This window comes from Triticum aestivum, chromosome 1D, assembly GCF_018294505.1.
Source record: "Triticum aestivum cultivar Chinese Spring chromosome 1D, IWGSC CS RefSeq v2.1, whole genome shotgun sequence".
Taxonomy (NCBI): domain Eukaryota; kingdom Viridiplantae; phylum Streptophyta; class Magnoliopsida; order Poales; family Poaceae; genus Triticum; species Triticum aestivum.
The window spans coordinates 473,237,359-473,258,450 of NC_057796.1; the positions used below are offsets into that span (position 1 = coordinate 473,237,359).

At 44.5% G+C, this 21,092-nt stretch overlaps 2 protein-coding genes and 1 non-coding gene across 4 annotated transcripts; 1 reads left to right on the forward strand and 2 right to left on the reverse strand.

Moving 5' to 3' along the window:
• The first annotated feature begins 3,042 nt into the window (after positions 1–3,042).
• Positions 3,043–12,528, forward strand: LOC123183133 (phosphoinositide phosphatase SAC7). 2 transcript variants are annotated; one of them, XM_044595870.1, is made up of 19 exons: positions 3,043–3,337; positions 4,780–5,153; positions 5,234–5,328; positions 5,558–5,615; positions 5,763–5,819; positions 5,917–5,950; positions 6,071–6,151; positions 6,289–6,395; positions 6,524–6,610; positions 6,724–6,801; positions 7,218–7,288; positions 7,379–7,477; positions 8,297–8,396; positions 9,434–9,542; positions 9,650–9,722; positions 10,333–10,426; positions 10,879–10,971; positions 11,269–11,335; positions 12,098–12,528. In XM_044595870.1, the coding sequence occupies exons 2-19, from the start codon at positions 4,791–4,793 to the stop codon at positions 12,229–12,231; spliced, it is 1,800 nt and encodes a 599-aa protein (XP_044451805.1). In that variant the 5' UTR covers positions 3,043–3,337; positions 4,780–4,790; the 3' UTR covers positions 12,232–12,528. The 2 variants fall into 2 exon arrangements, with proteins under 2 accessions (XP_044451805.1, XP_044451806.1); XM_044595871.1 differs by having other exon boundaries at positions 5,237–5,328.
• A 280-nt stretch (positions 12,529–12,808) lies between these two features.
• Positions 12,809–12,881, reverse strand: TRNAR-ACG (transfer RNA arginine (anticodon ACG)). Its single transcript has one exon. It is a non-coding gene; the product is annotated as a tRNA-Arg (tRNA).
• Positions 12,882–13,623: 742 nt separating this feature from the next.
• Positions 13,624–15,980, reverse strand: LOC123176705 (uncharacterized). The gene is made up of 2 exons (XM_044590796.1): positions 15,826–15,980; positions 13,624–14,974 (listed from the first exon to the last, which is right to left on the reverse strand). Exon 2 carries the CDS (start codon positions 14,915–14,917, stop codon positions 13,841–13,843), a length of 1,077 nt encoding a protein of 358 aa, XP_044446731.1. The 5' UTR covers positions 14,918–14,974; positions 15,826–15,980; the 3' UTR covers positions 13,624–13,840.
• Between the last annotated feature and the right edge of the window lie 5,112 nt (positions 15,981–21,092).

A 21,092-nucleotide genomic window follows, 5' to 3' on the forward strand; every position in this document is an offset into this window, starting at 1 on the left:
CTATGGACATTGGATGTCGTTGATAACGGGATCACATCATTAGGAGAATGATGTGATGGACAGGACCCAATCCTAAGCATAGCATAAAAGATCGTGTAGTTTCGTTTGCTAGAGCTTTTCCAATGTCAAGTATCTTTTCCTTAGACCATGAGATCGTGCAACTCCCGGATACCGTAGGAGTGCTTTGGGTGTGCCAAACGTCACAACGTAACTGGGTGACTATAAAGGTGCACTACGGGTATCTCCGAAAGTGTCTGTTGGGTTGGCACGGATCGAGACTGGGATTTGTCACTCCGTGTGACGGAGAGGTATCTCTGGGCCCACTCGGTAATGCATCATCATAATGAGCTCTATGTGACTAAGGCGTTAGTCACGGGATCATGCATTGCGGTACGAGTAAAGAGACTTGCCGGTAACGAGATTGAACAAGGTATTGGGATACCGACGATCGAATCTCGGGCAAGTAACATACCGATTGAAAAAGGGAATTGCATACGGGATTGATTGAATCCTCGACATCGTGGTTCATCCGATGAGATCATCGTGGAACATGTGGGAGCCAACATGGGTATCCAGATTCCGCTGTTGGTTATTGACCGGAGAGGCGTCTCGGTCATGTCTGCATGTCTCCCGAACCCGTAGGGTCTACACACTTAAGGTTCGGTGACGCTAGGGTTGTAGAGATATGTGTATGCGGAAACCCGAAAGTTGTTAGGAGTCCCGGATGAGATCCCGGACGTCACGAGGAGTTCCGGAATGGTCCGGAGGTGAAGAATTATATATAGGAAGTCAAGTTTCGGCCACCGGGAAAGTTTCGGGGGTTACCGGTATTGTACCGGGACCACCGTAAGGGTCCCGGGGGTCCACCGGGTGGGGCCACCTATCCCGGAGGGCCCCGTGGGCTGAAGTGGGAAGGGAGCCAGCCCCTAGTGGGCTGGGCGCCCCCCCATGGGCCTCCTCCCTGCACCTAGGGTTGGAAACCCTAGGGTGGGGGGGCGCCCCACTTGCCTTGGGGGGCAAGCCACCCCCCTTGGCCGCCGCCCCCCCTCCAGATGGATCTTGGCCGGCGGCCCCCCTCCCAGGGGGCCTATATAAAGGGGGGGAGGGAGGGCAGCAACATTACAGCCTTGGGCGCCTCCCTCCTCCCCTGCTACACCTCTCCCTCTCGCAGAAGCTCGGCGAAGCCCTGCCGAGACCCGCTACATCCACCACCACGCCGTCGTGCTGCTGGATCTCCATCAACCTCTCCTTCCCCTTGCTGGATCAAGAGGGAGGAGACGTCGCTGCACCGTACGTGTGTTGAACGCGGAGGTGCCGCCCGTTCGGCACTCGGTCATCGGTGATTTGGATCACGGCGAGTACGACTCCGTCATCCACGTTCATTGGAACGCTTCCGCTCGCGATCTACAAGGGTATGTAGATCCACTCCTTTTCCCTCGTTGCTAGTATACTCCATAGATGCATCTTGGTGAGCGTAGGAAAATTTTAAAATTATGCTATGATTCCCAACAGTCCTTTGATTATCGACCTGGAAAAGAGAGAAGAACCGGAGATGGGAAGAATGCTTCTAGAGATGGATAGGAAACTCATTAGATCTTGGCACGCCTTTTCGATTTACTCGTCAAGCCTAAGAAAGAGTGTGGCCAGGGTCGATACACCTTTAGGGGCATGTCTCCCCTATCGTGGTCTTATGGGAGCTAACTCTATTTAAGCCACCTATAACCCACGACTGCGGGGTTTCGCTCTTACCCGTAAAGGGGGAGAGCTCAGAATTCTGGTCTTTCTTGCCTAGATCTGATTCGTCTGTACTACAAAAGTGAATGGACCCTTAGTTGGCTGGTTCGATCAATCGGAAGGCTCGGTCTCTATGGCGTATTCTGATACAGAAAGAAAAGAACCAAACTCCTGTATTTAAACCCTTCTGTGTTCATGCTTTCCTTGCCTGTCTTTGAGAGTTGATTGACTTGGTGTTTTAGCCCCTAGCCGAACTAACAAATACGGGGTATCATTGATCCCTGGTGTCTGGAGATCACCCTCCGACACGGAGTTGCTGATAGTTTTGCAAGTCTATAGACTAAAGGATAAGAACGATGCGCCTTTGTAGTCACCTTCAGTTTATTCCCGGTCATAGATATTTTTACAAGCTAGCAAACCTTGTATCATGGGTCACACTATTGAAATAGAGATAAAGTGCATGCTCAAGACCCACCAAATCATTGTTTGGGATAAGATCGAGTCAATTTCATCAACTTCTTAACATTAAACTGAGAAGACTAATCGTTTGGACTCAAAGCATACATACACCAAAACAACTCGGAAATTACCACACGAAATCTGTCATTTTAACTCTACAACCAACATTGCGAGTGTACCGATGATCTGAATTAAATTTACTTGCAAGTATAAAGTTCCATACTAAAATCTACATGTTATTACGAAAGAAAATATTTGAACTGGCCTAGTCCCCTAAGCCGGTAAATATATACACATAAAATTGTTAAAACTAACATTGTTTCTAACATTGAAATTGCACACAAACAAAAAATTGGAACGGAAAAGACTTTATAGACGACCTATAGAAAGAGGGAAATTGCATAATTGTTTTTTATAAGACAGCTGTATTTTTTTTCTTGAAGCGAGGCTGGCTGTTTCTTGGTGGTGGGCTGCTCCTACAAATTCAAAGTATATGGGCTTCTGAAAAGAAACGACGGTAGGCCGAGGCCCTGTTTGTTTGAGCTTCAGAAATCAGATTCAGCTTTGCCAGTGAAGTTGAATCTAAAATCTAAAACAAACAACTATTGTGAATCAGCTTTGTCAGCGAAACCGTTTTTTTAGTGAAATAAACAACAATTTCGAATCAGATAGTGAAGCTGAATCCGATGAATCTGGATTCAGGCCATTTTTAGTTCAATTTGCTGAAGGACCTCCATGGCGATGCGAATCGGCTTTACCACTGAAGCAAATCTATAAGCGATTCGAATCCAACCAAAACTAAAACAAGCATGATCTTATATAACTGTGAATCCGCTTTCCTATCAAAGCGAATTCCCAGGTGATTCGAATCAGATCAAAGTTGAAACAAACACAAACGGGGCCTGAGTGGGGGCACACGGAAGCTTGGCAGAGCACGTGAGAAATCCGGTAGGGAGTCAACGTGCGTCCGCCCCTGGTCCTGGTCTGCAACAACGCAGAGGAGCGAGACAGGAGGGCACGATCTGCATCACCGAGGCCGCCGGTCGGTTCCTGCCCTGCCTGCGACGCCACCTCTCGCCGCCCCCGGCGTCGCTCCGCCGCTCGCCCCCATCTCCCAGCCGACTCGCGCGCGCCGGCCGAAAAGGTCAGTCGGCAGCTCAGATCCCCTTTTGCTCTCGCCGTGATTTGCCTTGCTTCTTCAGTTCAAGCATCAAACTTTTAGTCGGCCGGCGACGTGCTAGCTCCACCTGACTAGATCCGAGTAGTCCCTTACCAAAGCTTGAGCTCAGCCGTGCCTGGATCCCGGTTACAGTACCCCACACCACAAAGTTTATCACCAACCTTCTTCTGATTCCCAGCTTGCCCGCCCGATCCTGATCCGGAATCAACCTATAGGCAGGCAGGGCCACACCGCACGGACAACCAGATCCCCCCAATCCCCCATGGCCCAAGATCTCCAGCACTGGCCGCGTGCCTAGGCGTCAATGGCCGCAGGCTGCGCTCTCTACGCCCTCCCGCCCCCCTGCGCAAATCGCCGTTTGACTGGCAGGGTTCAGGGAGCTAGAAGATGGCTTGCTTCGCAGCAGAGTTGTTGTGTTCGTCCCATTGCTTCCAAAGCTCGTTTACCCTGGCGCGGTGCAGGCCGCTCGCTCGGCCCGCTTACGCTTGTCCATGCCGCCCAAGGTTCAGTTTATATGTTTTAGCTGCTGGCTTGCTGCTTCTGCTTGGGTGGGTTTCAGCATTACAAGGGGCTTGCTCTGATGATAATATTGGTTATTGTCTTCAATCCAAAAGAAACGATGCAGCCAAACTTCTCTTTCTTTGATAGCTAATTAGTAAAAATAAAGTTCAGGTCAGGTGGGAATGGCGTCATTACATTTGCCATGAAAAGTACTTTGGCAGTACTATCTTTTCTTATATGTTCATAAAAAAATTAGTAACCGTCCATGTTGCATACTGGAGACTGAAAGGTAAAAAACGGTGTCGTTCTATTTGGAACAGAGGGAGTATTTTAGTAGAAATCTTAGTTCCATATACGCCATCATGACTTTTTTTTAATTCTAAGCACCACCTCGCAAGTATTTTATATGGTTGCAAAACTTTGATCAAACTCCTGACTTGTATCGTTAAATTGAAACTGAAAATTTTATGTGGTGTGGAAAAATCAGTTAATGATAACAATAACATGCAAAGCATATGTTGCTACTCATGTCCATGAAAAAAAAGTTGTAGGAAGTATAACAGAAAAACAACGAAGTAAATAATCATCTTTGGCATCTTAGGCTACTATTTCAATGCCAGCATTAGAAAAACAATTCACGCTTTCTATTGAAATCTAGTGAATAGGGTAACACGTAGTTCAGACAATCAATGATTGTTGGGGGTGCTTAGACAGAAGTAGTTGCTTTATTAGAACCCCATGACTTGTATGGGGTTTCTTAATTCATCCTCAATTCCTCATTATTTAAGTGTATGGTCACATTGTGGTCTGTTGAATATATTAACCTTTTTATTTGTATCCCTTGTCATATCTCATATGGCTGCTTCACTATACTTACCGTGGATGGTATTTGATCTCTATTTCAGGGTATCCCATCATGGATGCAGCAAAGGACACAAACCCGTCATGTAAACTCCACACAAGACTGAGACTCTGGGAGTTTGCAGACCGTTATATATTTGAACCAATTGATGGTCTTGCTGACTTATATTTGTCAGTTAGCCGGGCCAGTGGATCAATGAATTTAGTTGAAGAGTTGCCACCACGTAGCCCCTCCATAAATCCTAAAGTTCAAACAGTTTTTGGTGTGATAGGAGTGCTCAAACTTGCTGTTGGATCGTATTTTTTTGTGATCACTGACCGTGATTGTGTGGGATCATACTTGGGGCATGCAATTTTTAAAGTGACAGGACTAAAAGTCCTTCGCTGCAATGACTCGCTTAACACTTCTCCCGAGCAGGTATAACAATGCTTATTTGCTCCTAGTTAATATTATTTCTACCTATATTCCATCTGCTAAACATCCCGATAAACTATTAGCAGAAAAAAATGGAATCTGAAATTTCCGAACTCCTGGATGCTGCAGAGAAGACCATGGGCCTCTACTTCTCCTATGATATCAACTTAACACTTAAGTGAGTATCTTATTTACGCGAAACATGCCAGTTACACTTGTGTATTAGTGTCTAAGCCATTTAACTTGTTAATGAAGAGAGGATTAGAATACAATATGCATGTTCTCAGCTTTAGTAGTTGGCATTTTGTCCCTCTCTCTTCATGTTTATGGTACAGACATGCTGACATGTTTTAGTTACTTTTGTTCTCACTGTAATTGGCATCATATCTTTGTCCCTACTATTCCAGTTCACAGAGGCTGTATGATGTCGATGACGAGTTCAAATCACGTCCTCTTTGGAGACAGGTTCGATTCCTTCTCACTTCTTGCTGTAGAGTTTGCTTACACATGGAAATACCAGTACCAGGCCATCTTTGTTATGCCCGTCTGGCTGCATTTTCAGCTATGAGTATAACTATTCTTTCACAGATTAATGAGCATTATTCTTTTCAGGCAGAGCCGAGATTTCTGTGGAATAGCTACTTGTTGGAACCTCTAATTGAGAACAAAGTAAGATCAGTCTTGCCATTTATTTGTTTTTTCAGTTTTAAAGGAGTTATAACCAATATCTGCAGAGTATTTGATTCCTGCTTTTTTCCTTTTACAGCTGGACCAGTATTTGTTGCCAGTCATTCAAGGCAGTATCCTTGTCATACATGTCATTTGCTCTTTGTAACGGCCAGATATATAAGATGATGTATTTTTATGTGAAACTCAGTGAGCCCTATAATGTGAGTTACTACAACTTAACTAAATATCAGGTTTTCAGAATATCCAGGCAGAAGTTGGGTCAGAGAAGGTAAATGTGACCCTGATAGCACGTAGGTGCACAGGGAGGATAGGTGAGGTTTACGAGACATCAAAATAAGATTATTCACAAGTTTCCTTCAAATATATAATGTTATATCCTGATTTCTTGTTCTCGAGAAACTCGATGCCCTATGATCGAACAACACCTCATGAGGCTATTATATTGAAGGCACTCGTATGTGGAGAAGAGGAGCTGATCCAGAGGGTTATGCTGCAAACTTTGTTGAATCGGAGCAGATAATGCAATCAAAAGGGTATACAGCATCCTATGTACAAGTAAGTTTCTTCAGACATACAGACAGCCTCTTTATTACCCTAATAGTCTCATTAGTTGGTTCTTGGTTCCGAAAAAAGTCAAAAAACTTTAACCACCTCCAAACATTAACAAATTATATGTTTTGCAGGTTCGAGGTTCTATGCCATTCTTGTGGGAGCAGATTGTTGATTTGACATACAAACCTAGCTTCGACATTGTTAGACAAGAGGAAGCGGTGAACTCTCTCAACTTGTGCTTTGTTTTATTGACGTTGATCAGCAATCCAAGCTGCGTTTACTATTTTCTTTTCTCTTAATTTGTCTTGGGCTTCTTTCTATCTTTCTTCAGCCTAGTGTACTTGAGAGGCACTTCAAAGACTTACAAAAGAAATATGGAGCTGTCTTGGCTGTTGATCTTGTCAATACAGTAAGTACTGTGCTCTCGGCCTTCTAGCTCAACCAGTTCTCTGTTCAAGCTAAGATATATTTGCTTCAGAAAATGCCATCACACATTGCTTCTGCTCCCGGTTAAGGTGTCTAATTTACAAAATTAGATTCAAATTCTTTATTTTAAAAATCGATGATTCTCAGTCACTTGTAACGTGCGTGCTATTTCTTTCTCTGGCATGATTTATTCCTTGACATGGAATTAATTTACCTGTTCAGCTTATGTTGCGGATTGGTAAAAAATAATACTTGATGAAGTGATTGTTGACGGATTTTTCTTTCAGACAGAGCATGAGTAGCACATTCTTTCCTAATGAGTCTGGCTTGTTAACTTTATTCTGTTTTCCATGTAATGTTCATCTTGTACCTCTCTTTTTCCTGTATGGCTATATTCAGCAAGGTGGTGAAGGCCGACTCCATGAAAGATATGCAAAATCTATCGAACCAATTCTCAGTGAAGATGTAAGGTAATGCTTTATTTTGCTGTTTCTATCTACTGTAGAGTTATCATATCGCGTCTTAGTAGCTAAATGCGTATCTAAGCTTGTCTTCTGCAGATATGTGCATTTTGACTTCCATCGTATTTGTGGGCATGTTCACTTTGAGCGCCTCTCACAGTTGTATGAGCAAATTGAGGATTACCTGAAGAAACACAAGTATGTTGCCAGACGATATACTATTTTGTGTTCCATCTTCCATGACATACTACCAATCACTTTTGTACATTTAAGTTTGGTTTTACTTTTCTATTACTGTATGTTTTCCCCCTCTCTGAAAGGCTTTGATATGATCTGCTTGCTCCTTGAGGTGTTCCTTGAAAATTACAATCTCTTAACAGTTTATATGTTTTTTCTCTTTTTTCTGCAATCAGGCAATCTCTTAACCATAGAGATTGATCTATGGTCATTCCCTTAAAAATTACACAAATCTTAAAGCAGGAATAGGGTTGATATGATCTGCTTGCTCCTTGATGTGTTTCGAGATTTGTACAAGTAATATTTAAGTCGGGGATGTAATTGTTAATCGGTTAGCTTTGCTTACTACTAAAGTGGCATAATCTATTTATGGTGCTTGGTTATTTTCATTACAATATAAAAAAGCGATACCATCATACCCCCAGTCATCTTATTAGCAAACAACTTATTTTTCGACTCCACTTAAAAGGTTTGGGTATTGGTTGGAGCCTTGAAGGCACTAGTGCATCTGCCTCAAAAGAGCTACATCCTATATGCTGTTTTTGGTAAAACAGAGTTCCTGGCAGAACATGAAAATTTAATCATGTCTTCAGTTGTACTCTTAGTGCTGTCCTGTGTAGCTGTTTGAGTTTTTTTCATCTTAGGAAGAAAAGTGAAGAACAATTTGTGGTTTTATGTACATCCATCTACTATGTTCCCTTGTGCTTTATATTAGAGATTCTTATATCCTTCGATGGTATCTTTCCTTCTCATGGTATTGCTAACAATGTTGTGCTAAAGGTACTTCCTGTTGAATGAGAAAGGCGAGAAAATTCAGGAGCAGCTCGGCGTTGTCAGAAATAATTGTATTGATTGTTTAGATCGTACCAATGTAACTCAGGTACATCTTTCCAACTTCCAAGTACATCTTTTATTTCCTTTCATATGAATCTCAATTTTAACAACAGGTTTTGTAATCCAATAACACTTTAATTAATTCACTTGGCACGACTGACGTTATTTTTACATGGGCTATAGTTTAGCAAACAACTTATAGAGTCCAATATGTAGGATCAAGGATGACAATATGAGCGATGGGGGTGGGAATAGAAGACTTCTAAAACCTTCTAACAAGTTTTTTGTGTGAAAAACTCAAGAAAATTAGTTTTGTGCCGTTTGATGCTTTCATAATCTGTTATTTGCTAAGTGCATGGTGCATCAACACCCTTTTTCTAGGACACTAGGTCGAGGCTATCCTAGGGTTACTAGCAAGCAGACAATGCGATTCTAGAAATGCAAAGCGCAAAGTAAAAGACAAGAGATAAATCACACAAGGAGACAATAAGCTTTTTCTTATGGTTGGTATTCCCTAGTCTACATTGAGGGCAGGCGAACTGAGCTTGCTAAGGTTGCTGCTGCTCCACGCCAGGGATGGCCAGTACCAAGTCACTCACAATTCTGCAGTAGTGGTCCTGCGTCGAGAATTAGGATGGTTCTTTCCAATCAAGTTATCTATTTCCCTAAATAGTGTAATTAGTTACCTAGGATACAAATTAATTGTTTGATATATTTATCATTACCTAGTTTATATTGAGATCGATTCTGTTGAGAATTGTTAGGAGGAGAGTCATATATATAATGGGGCCATGTTATCACTAGTATTTCTCGTCTCCAAGGCTCAACATGTTTGGTAGACAAATCCCTTGTCCCTATCTCTGTGGTGTGGTTAACTGCATGACAGGGTCACCCTGCTTAGCTCACAGTCATGGATAACTAGGCATTATATTTACTTCTATCTTCATAAATTCTTTTGTCATGGACTATTAGTCTGTTACTACCGTTCTTTCTTTTGTTTTATATATCTCTTCCGTCTGTCCAACTTTCAGTTCTTATCTGTATATCTGAACTTTGCTGATAATCTCTACTATGACAAAACAGAGCATGATTGCGAGAAGAATTCTGGAGAGCCAACTTCAACAAATAGAAGTTTTTGGTGTTAACGATACAATAACCAAGTATCCAGCTTTTGATGCAAGCTACAAAGTTTGTGAGTATTATGTTCACATTTACTAGCCTGGGTTTTTCTCATTTGTATGTCTCCCATGCTTTTGTATATTTAAGCGGTGTTGCTGAAATAGAAAAATCATTTTCCAGTGTGGGCCAATCATGGAGATGCAATAAGCATTCAGTACTCCGGAACTCCTGCTTTGAAGGGAGATTTTGTTCGGTAATTTCTATACAACGCAATATGCATGTTCTTATTGTAAGTGCATTGTATTTGCATCTATTGCTAATCTTAGTTCCTCTCTTTCCCAGAAAGACTGGGAACTACTCTCAGTTGCGTTGCAAAAACGAATGTTGATATTTTCACCACCTTGATTATGTTCACAGCTGAACTACTCGCAGCAAATCTGCATAGTCTACCAGTTTCACTGACATAGCGAGCAACTGTAAAGATATATTTTACTGATCTGTGGTGCAAACTCCCCATCATTGTGGCAACTGAATACCCTTTGGGTAGTGTCTCTTTGTTAATGTCAATACTCCCATCCGTCCGAAAAAGCTTGTTCCAAGCTTGTCTCTCAAATGGATGTATCTAGCACTAACTTGGTGCTAGATACATTCATTTGAGGGACAAGCTTTTTCGGACGGAGGGAGTACCTATTAGAGCTAATGGGCCTAAGATAACAGATAACTATCGATAAGAGCTCTGTTCTTGGAACTCTAGTGCTACTTATTGTAAGCTCATTTTATTGCCTATTTGCATACTTCTGCTGAAACATAGTGGTGATAATATATTTATGTTCTCTGTATTCTACATTATTTTTGTCCACAAGATACGGGAAACGAAGTGCCCAGGGAATTTTGAATGATCTCCAGTATTCACTTGCTCGATACTACTTGAACAACTTCGCAGATGGGACGAAGCAGGTATGCAGCTGACCTTTTATGCATGTGAGACTCATGAGTATGGCGCTTTGTCAGTAGCCAAGTCAATTCATGACTGAGACTTTGTCGATTCGTCATCTTGATGGTGCCCAAACGTCAAACTATTGTTAGCCCACGGTGACATTTAGTTGTTCATTGAATAGTGCGAATGCAACTAATTACATATCATGAAATCTGCTGGACACACGGAAAAAATATACTGTAAATCTGCTGGACACATGTTTGAAGAGGGGCCTTGTTGGCCAAGCAAGCATCCTCCGTAGTTCTGTGTTAATTACGTTTCCAAAATCTAGCGCCTCATTTCCAAAATCTAGGTTTCCAAAATCTTTCACCTCACATGGGCAACATCTACTGAACTTACTTCCAATAAAAAAACTGAACTAAGATGCAAGTGCCTCATTGTTTATTTGTGTCTATTTGTTTGTCCTATATAGGATGCCATGGATCTTCTTCAAGGACGTTACATCACATCTGTTAGTCGAGACATGGCACCTCCAACAAAAGCAGGATTTGTAGAGAGTTATGCGGTGAGTACAATTTTACTATTGCTTTCTGTTCTTACCTGTGGACTTGTAAGATTGTGAAGTTGTTCATCGGAAAATGGAAATGCCTATTTAGTATTCTAGTATAGGTCAGCTCTGGAATATTTCTGATATGTACCTGGCCTTGTGGGTGTGCTGTTACTAGGCACATGATTGCAGACACTTAGTACTCACTTTAGCATATAGTTATGTATGCTACACAGATAGAATGGATGCAGAAATGGGTTTCGTCTATTTTTCCAATAGAGAAGATCTCTCACTTGTGCTACTCCTCTTTTACAGTCCGCCCGCCTTGCTTTTGCATTGGTTTCCGGAGCTTTTATGTTCATGATGATGTCACTGAGACATGGTAAGATTTCTCAATCTGCTGAAAGCCTGAAATATGTGCTTGCATTCTGTCAACTAGTGCTTGCTATGTTATGCTTGGCTGCTTCTGATAATTATGTCAACTAGTGCTTGCTATGATTTGCTTGCATTCTGTCAAGCAGAAACTTTTGAAGTCTGTTTTTTTGAGAATTCTTTGGGTGCTGGACGCGCAAGTTTGCCCCTAAATAATTGTAGTGCACTAATAAAAACTAGTATGTTTTGCCAAAATCCAGTCTGGGCAAGTTTCTTGCAGTTCTTTTCATATTTCAGTGGATTAATAGAAGAGTCATGCTGTTACTACACTATGCCCCGTGGGGTTTACATACTTCCAACTGTGCCACTCGGAAAGATTTTTTTGGCCTAACTTACACATATTAATATTGTTGTAACCATCCTTGATTTTGGTGTCTACTCAAGACAAAGAATACCCATAATAATACATAAAATCTAGATTGATGCATGTGTCAAGTGGGTATCAAAGCTCCAGTGGATGCTTCCATAGCATTCGTTATATACTTGGTATCATCACAGTTACGGCTATCTGTATCACTTTGCAAGCTGTAACTTGGTTTTCCTGGGTGATTGTAACAAAAAAAAAAAAGACATGTTCATCCCTTGATGGGAAATGTATGCGTATAACTCAACTGCAACCTCAGGTGTCCTGGTTGATTGTACCATACGTAGATGCCAATGTGGAGAATGCATGGATGCATATAACTCAAACTGCAAACTCTCTTTGCTGCAGCTCGGCATGACGCTCGTCATTTACTGCTGTCACTTCTCTGGGCCGGTCTTTGTATCGGGATCACACACTTTGTGAGAAGCAATGGCCGGGTGTTCACGAACCGGCCCCGTGCCCACAAGTCGTCACGCCCTTGATGGAAGCAGGCGTGCGATAGATTATCATTCATTCATCAAACAATGGCAGCACTCCACTTTTTTTGCTATGTAAAGAAGATGCAACTGGTGTCCACCCCTTTCTCATGAAGATTGTGTTCTATATCTATCTATATGTATATTCTTTGTTCTTCAAGTCCATATGTAATCGATTTAACGACCACTTGCAGTATCGTCAGGACATAGTTACAGTTTGTTGTGTATTTATTCTAAACTGGCAGAATAATGTTTGTCCAGAGCTTGTGCAGTTATGCCCAATTGAGATTTTTTTTTATCAAAGCGGCGTACAATTTGCAATGATCTTGCAAACGGTAGTTTTTTTTTACTGTCTTGTGAATATAGCTATAGCTCATTCATACACGAGAGATGGCATATGCATGTATGTATGGTTTTGCGCTCTTTTCTGGCGTGCACATTTCATTTCCATGACGATTTGGTGAAAAGCGGCGATGGAATAAGATTTTTTTTACCGTGAGATTCAGCTATGATAATGTAACAAAATCTGTCAGAGGGTGGGCCCAGAATGAAGTTTGATTTGGGAAAAAAACGAGAAAAGGTGCGACTCCGCTGGGGATCGAACCCAGAATCTCTGGTTTCGTAGACCAGCGCCTTATCCATTGGGCCACGGAGTCATTTGTGATTTGGTGGCACACACAAGTTACAATACTCGGCGATTATGAGCAGAGAATGAAAAAAAGACAACAGTGATCAACAGCACATGTAAGTGTGAAAGTAAAATTATCCTTGAAATTGTAAATATATGTAGTAAAATCTATGTGTAAGTGTGGAAGTTAATGTAAATAAAATATGCTACTCCCTCGGATCCATATGCTGCCTGGTCATAGATCTTACCCTATGTATCTCCTGGGAACTTCACACCCTATAATAAAGAGCAGATAGCCCACATGAATCATGGGAATAACAATACGAGGCCTTTGACGAGTAAAGGAGAAATGCACGATTTGGAATTGTCGCAGCTTTAGTACAACTCCCCGCGATAAAAGGATATGAAATATATTGGGCACAAGAATAAATAGTGCGAGTCAATTCCCCACACTGCTTATCTCTTCAAAAGGGCACTAAAAGTACATTCTTTTCCTCCTGAAACCCAAAAGGAAACAAAGGCTTTCCTCGCACTTTTAACATTTTTGATAAGAGCATCTGTGACCTATGCTCAAGTGTGAAACTGTACAGATATGAACGAAACATTTGCGTGCACGTGTCAAAAAATTGTCCACATTGGACACAAGAATGAGGAGTGTCAGTGCATTCTCCACATTGCCCATCTCTTTTCCTCACAGATTACCTTAATTTCCTTCCCAAAGCAAAGCATGTAAGCACGAAGAGAAGTTGAAAAAAAAGTTACAATCTCCAGTCCCTAACATTCTGATAAGAACATTCAGAAGGTGTGCTTAACCATATATAAGAACAACAAGTTGCATAAATTAGAATGGTCCTTAGCCAGTTAAGCTCATCTGCGACACAATTGATGTCTACACCATGTTACCAACCAAATCCTTTGTATTGCAAGTAAAACAGACACAAACACCCACAACCTTAACAAGTTTCTTGTCAGCTAGAACCTGAATAATTAACAAGTTTCTTGTCTATGATCCAAGGAGGAGAGAACTGGAAGTTTTGAGTAGCATGCCACGTAATAAAGGTAGTCCGTACGACAACCATCTTTGATCTGGCTAAGTTTCCCAGTGATGATGTTGTACGAAAAAAGCTTCATTTGAAGCTTGTCAACAAGGAAGAGAGCCTTTCTTTCCGAATCAAGAGCGACAATCTGATAATCACACCAATGGAACCAACCCTTGGCACCACCATGAAGCAACTCGCCCCTTCCAAATGGATTGCCCATACTAAGACGATACTTCAAAGACCATTTGTAGGAATCACAAGTATCAAGATTGAAAACTGCAACTGTATGACCACTCTCCTCTGGAAGTGCACACTGCAAGAACCCTGATGATTGACCAAAACAACCAGATACGAGATCCGAATGGCCATGCGGCAACTTCATAGTAAAATGACGGGGTGGTTTGCCAGAACCCATTACCTCCAACCCCAGAATTTCATCCCTACCTGTGTGCATGTACAACACTCCTCCTATAAAGCGGTGTTGACTACAACTGTCTATAAAAGGACTCCATGCAGCATCCACAATCCATGTGGATAGGTCAGACGAGAACACCTCAAATTTACTCGTATCGAGTGCCCAAAAACCATCAAACTTAAATACATGGAACTGCGCTGACCATGATGGATCGAAGGCCAAAAAAGCATCACAGGCGAAGTCATCTAGGCCAAGGTGAATATCAGGAAGTGACCTCCACTCCTGTGTTGCGGGGTTACACACAATGAAGCGGCAAGCTTCTGGATAAGTATAACTGCTCTTGTAGTTACAAAGAACTAGGCCATTGCAACAGTCCACAAATTCTAAGTGCTCATGGCCCGGCAAGAATGTAAGAGCTCCATTAATTTCCTCTAACAAGTTGGGCAACAGACGAATCTTCGCGTCCGTGAAAAAGACCAGTGGGAATTTTCGGCAGTTTTCGTTGGTAGTGTGGATCAGAGGCGAAGGCAAGCCAAGCCTGGCAGACACATTTGAAACGGCAGAAAGACCTGAAGGGCACCCGAGAGAGGATTTCCACCAAAAGATCATCAGTTAGACTAGCAGCAGCAATCACCTTATTTGAATCCATCTTTGTATGGCAGAATACTGAAAGGCAAAATTGGCAATGCCAAAATACAAAAGAAATCATTTTTTGACCATGGTGAATTGACAATAAGGTAGTATTATGGAATTCAATCAATACCTCCGTTCTGCAGAGGGTTTGATTGTGTATGTGGAAAATAACTGTATTTCACATGTATCGATCTAGTATATGCAAGACAGTAACCTAACCCAGTATATATTCTAGAGCCACCCGACACACATCGAGTAGCCACCCCAGCCCCTTTATAGAAGCTGTTCGGTTCAACAAAAGGTGACACGCAAGTAAACATAATGAGATCACAACGGCAGTCTATGCAGTTATGGACGATTACTGAATTAGCTTGGTTGACGAACATAACTGGACTACAGAGTACATAATGGAAAAATATGAAGAAGAAAAAAAACTTCTCTAATGTTCTAGCTATGGACAAACATACGGCGAGCCGGCGGCCGGCGCCCTTACGCCCATGGCACGGCCTGCATGTTTAGAAGAAGAAGGTGCAATGGAGAGCACTGTCGGTCTCAATTGTGAACCACGAGGCCTCATGCAGCAGCGAGAAATAACTTCCACGGACGAGATCTCAACAAACGATTCATTACTCTCTTTATTAGGAACCCTTGTGGTTACTCAACAAACGATTCATTACTCTTTTTTTCTCTTCAGATCTCTCGGGGTGTATACGCTTGCTACGAACCAGGAGAATCATGGGCTGAATAACGACGTCGATTGGCCAATTAGTTAGGATATCTTGGTCTTAAGTGGATCTGCTAGCTAGGGTTTAGATGGGTGCAAAACCAGGGAACGATCAGGGAGCACGCAAGAAGGTGGGAAGAGAGGAGAGCTGGACACGTACCTGTAGAGGAGGTTGAGTTGCCGCGGCGAAGACGACGGTCGCCGGCGGCGGAAGATATTAGCAATATAAATCTTGACTACTTTTTTTTGACGACCAATAGTCTTGACTGCCAAGTAGTAATAGGGTGTCAACGTACGTGTTGGAGTTGGCTTCAAGCTGAGTAGTAGTGCCAGTTTACTCGATTCGATCGTGTGCTAGTGTTTGGTAGCTAAATTCGTTCAGGAAAGTGATCATATTAGAGTCCGGATAGGTTGTTTGCTGCGTCCTTGTTGGAAATCTTGTACGAGTCGGCTAGGTAGATGGTGCGTAATTCCCACTCCAACCAGCCAACACAAACGGATGCAGTTTTGTCCTTTTTTGTCTCTTATATTAGGTCGGTAGGCGGATGCACATGTCCATTTACGTCCATGCGTCCGCAGATGCACCCAACATGGAAGACATATTTCAAACAATGCATGTAAGAGCAACTCCAACGGGTCGACCCAAACAGACGGCGATTTCGTTCGCTTTTTGTCCGTTTGGGTCGGCCGCCCGACCTGCGTCCGCCCTCTTTTAAATTTGGGTTGGCAGCGCCCCTAACGCGTTGACCCATATGTGCCGGCGTGGCCAGCTGGCCGCCCAATATTTATATTGATTTGCATTCAAACATATTGTCAAATAACATAATTTTAATGAATAAAAATATTATAGTATTACAAGCCGGATACAAATAAAAATATTTCACATAGTTTTGCAAGCGAATAAAAGGAGATACATCTTTTGTTTGCCAACATGAGCCCACATATGCTCAACCAAATCATTTTGCAGCTGCACGTGAGTTTCCCAATCACACATGTCTTCATGAAATTGGGTGAACTGTTCAAATGTTGCCGCTACTCCATGTTCAGGCATAACATTCTCACCCTGAAACTGAAACCCTTGATCGTACAGACGTTCCAGGCGCTCGTCTTCTACAATCATATTGTGCATGATCACACAAGCAGTCATCACCCCCTACAGTTTCCGCGTGCTCCAGGTATTAGCAGGATACCGAACGATACCCCATCGAGATTGCAAAACACCGAAGGCATACTCGACATCCTTCCTGGCACTCTCTTGCTCTTGGGCAAATCTTTTCCTCTTCTCTCCGACAGGGTTGGGTATTGTCTTGACAATAGTGGTCCACTGAGGATAGATACCGTCACCCAGGTAGTATCCTTTGTCGTAGTTGTGTCCGTTGACAGTAAAGTTCACCGGTGGGCTGTTGCCTTCGGCAAGCCTAGCAAACACCGGTGAGCGCTAAAGCACATTGATATCATTGTGTGATCCAGCCATGCCAAAGAAAGAGTGCCAAATCCAGAGATCTTGAGACGCCACGGCCTCTAATATGACAGTGCAAGCCCTGACATGTCCCTTATACTGGCCTTGCCAAGCAGAAGGACAGTTCTTCCACTCCCAGTGCATGCAGTCTATGCTGCCAAGCATCCCTGGGAAGCCCCCTCTAGCATTCATCGCCAACAAACGGGCTGTATCTTCAGCTGTCGGCTCTTTCAACTACTCAGGGCCAAACACAGCAATAACAGCCTTGCAGAACTTATACAGGGACTCTAGGCATGTAGACTCACTCATATGGACGTACTCCTCAATGAGATCACCGGGCACTCCGTATGCAAGCATTCGGATGGCGGCAGTGCATTTCTGATAAGAGGAGAAACCGATCTTGCGGACGGTATCCTCTTCGCACTCGAAATAGTCATCATAGCCGGCCACCCCCTCTCTAATACGGTTGAAAAGATGCCTGCTCATACGAAAACGGCGGTGAAATTTTTGATGTTTGAACAACGGGTTTGTTGTATCAAAGTAGTCCTTCGAAAGAAGGAAATGACCGCTCTCTCGATTGCGATTCAACGCCAGAAGGTGACCCGGAATGGAGCCACGAAACAACGGCCGCTGGCTGTTGAGGTGGTGATGGACCAACACGGCAGCCAATATCTCCTCCTCGTTGTCGGACGATGAATCGTCGGAGTCGCAAAGGAAATTGTGGAAAAAGAACTCGTCGGCGGAGTCCATTTTTGTACCTTGGCAAACTGTCGAACAACTTGCGGGCGTTGAAGAAGGAGGCGGCCGGCGAGGGGAGTCGCGGCGCGTACGGGTCGCGGGCGGCTGTGCGGTTGGGCGAGCGGCGGTGGGAAACAGTCTGCTCCCCGGCGGGAAGACGACGGTGCCGGGCGACAGGGGGAGTGCGGCGTTGCTGGGCGGATGTGGAGGCGGTGGCAGCTGGCAGAGTCGCCGGCAAAAAAGGGCGGCGGCGTCGGCGACGAAGGAGGCGGGCGAGGGTTGCTGTTGGCTGGGGGCGGGGGGCGGGGGGAGGCCAATGAGCCACCGACCAGCGGGCCCGTGGAGAGGAGAAGGCAAGCCTGCGCGCGTCCGTCGCTTGTCCGCGCCGACACAAATCCGGCTCAAAAATGGGCCGGGAATGGGTCGCCCGCGGACGAAAAGCGGACGCGCGTCCGTTTGGGTCGGCGCGTTGGGCCGCCTTTTGTGTCCGCACCGACCCAAACGGACAGCGACGGACGAAATGGGTCGCCCCATTGGAGTTGCTCTAAAAAAACTTAAACTTACACTTAAAAACACATAAAAATAACTAAAATGTAAAATTTATTACATTAATTTCAAAAGTCCAGACCGTCCACGGCGCTGTACATTAAACTTAAGCATAAAAATAACTTTAAACTTAAAAAACCTAGATCTTCTAGTCCCGGCCGTCCCCTTTCATCCCCGGTGAGGCCGATGAAGGGCGGTGGTTGTCAGAGGTGGGCGAGCGGCGCCTGTTATGACTTCGGCGATGACTACGACTCCGCACTCATCCACATGCCCAGGGCAGGCACATACTCCGGCCTATAGGGATGGTCGACTTCCACGACCAGGACTGCCTGACCAGCACAGGTTCCAGGCCGGCTCCTTTCCAGGATGGCCACGTCACTGGCAGCCGTCAAGGCGAGCTGCATCGCGAGGCCGTCCCACCCCTTGAACTCGTCGAGCCTGGAGTCCTCGAGCACCTTCTTGAGGTCCTCGTCCTGCTCGTCGTCGTCGACGGCTGCTATCGATGGTGGCAGGGACGGCGATCGCGCGCACACCCGCGACGCACACGCATGCACACCCACAGGTTGGGAGCACGACCAACAAAGAATGTCTGCTGCTGCATGTCGTGCTCATTCCGGAACCATGTGTCCCTCAATGATGAGTCGATGATGTACCTGGCGTCACAAAGGAGATCCGGAGGCAACATGGCTCACCGGCAGTTGATCTCCAAAAGATGAGTGTGGCCGCTGGCTAGAATGGGAGGCACGGGCACCCGATCCGGTTTGAGTGCAGGTACGCCTCGCCCCATGGCATCGGAACGACCATGTCCCAGTAGCGCTGGCACACCTCCATCTTCACATAGGGCCGTTGCTGCGGCGCAGTGGGCGGCGAGATTGCAAAGTCGGCGGCGCTCCTCCTCGGCCCCGTCGAGCCAGACGAAGACCCAACCTCATGGTCGTGCTTCCCGGACCTCCCCGGGATCCACTTCCACACCACTGTGTCAGACGCGTGGGGGGCAGAGAAGTGTGTGGAAGTGGACTGGCCGGTCATGCGCACGGGCTAGGTACTAAAAGGGACCCGACTAGCTAGTGTAGAAAAACCTAACTATGGTGTTGTAAAGAAGGCGTTGCTGGTGTTGGCAGGCGTTACTGTTAAAAATTAGTGATGGCGTTGGACGCTCATGTCAGCAGTATATTGGATATAGGGATTTTTATTTCTGTGCCCCTGGTTCCTTAGCTCTACTCATTCATGCCCACTCTGTTAACTTTTGCTCACTTTCCCCACTCCCTTGCCCGAAACCCTCAGAACAGGTTATAACGGACGTTGCCGTGGGGTCAATGCCTTTGACCGTTAGCTGACGAGTGGGGCCGCGTATACGTGGGCGCATGCGAGACCTCGGTCGTGGGGTAGCACGTGTCCATGGACATGCCCGAAACGTCCCATCATATAAAGAGAGCAACCACCTCCATCGCCCCTACCATTTTCCCCCAAATCCACTCCCTACCGCATCGTCTTCCTCTCCCCCACCGGCGTCGTCTCGCTCTCCTCCTCCACTGCCTCCACCGCACCGTCTCGCTCTCCCCCACAGCATCCTCTTCCTCACCTTCATCGCCTCCATCTGTCAGATGGCCGACACTCGTGGCGACGCCGGCGCAGCGGCCGGAGATGTGGTGGAGCTGCAGGGTCCAGGCGCGGTGACCGCGGATGTCGGCGGCGTCCACGGCGGTGCGGGGAAACTCGCAACCGCTGCGGATGTGGCGGGCTCTGCCTCATCGCTGCAGAAGGTGAAGGCGTCGAGCGGCGCAGTCCATCCAGATGCCCCCGTTGCGCCGCCTGCCATGGAGGAGCAGGTATTTGCACTTGCTTAGCTTGTAGAGTTAATTGCTCCCTAGTTGCATTGGTTAGATTGTGATTCATAGGGTAGTTTAGATGGTTAGAGTAGTTGGTTTGACGGATGGGCCGGTGTTTTCTGTAGGGTATGGGTTGGGGGGCGGGGGTTTTTGGACTAGGGTTTGTTGGATAAATTCGTTGCAAAAATGCTATGTTGTGAACTATGATTTTAGGTGCTGCAATGATTGGGGTTTTTAGATTGGGATTTGGATAATTTCGTTTCAAAAATGCTAGATGTTGTGAACAGATTGGGGTTTTTAATGCTATGATGCTTATTAGATTTGTTTTTAGTGCTCACAGATTGGGTTTTTTAATGCTACTCAGATTCGTTGCCTTAGATTGGGCCCCTATTAGATTTGTTTTTGAATGCTACTCAGATTGGGGTTTCGAATGTCATATGCCCAAATGGAATCCATTGATTAAGAAGTTATAAATTTGATTCAATGTGTGTGTAAATTTGTCATATTGGGGTTTTTGATTCATTAGTATATAAATCTGATTCATTAGTATATAAATTTGTCCACAATATGTAGTTATATTACCTCTGTTCTTCAATGTGTGTGCATGACCAATGATCAATGTGTCATTTGAATGTCATATTGGGGTTTTTGATCAATGTGTGTACAAATCTAATACATTGATATACTAGTGATGGATGTGGTTTTTGAATGCATACAGCTAAGGGACACAGAAATAAAAAACCCCACTTCTAAAATATTTCTGATATTGGGAGTATATTAGCCCTATGATCAATGTGTCATGTGTGCATATCTAAATTTTCAATTGGCTACTAGTGATGGATGTAATTGTATATT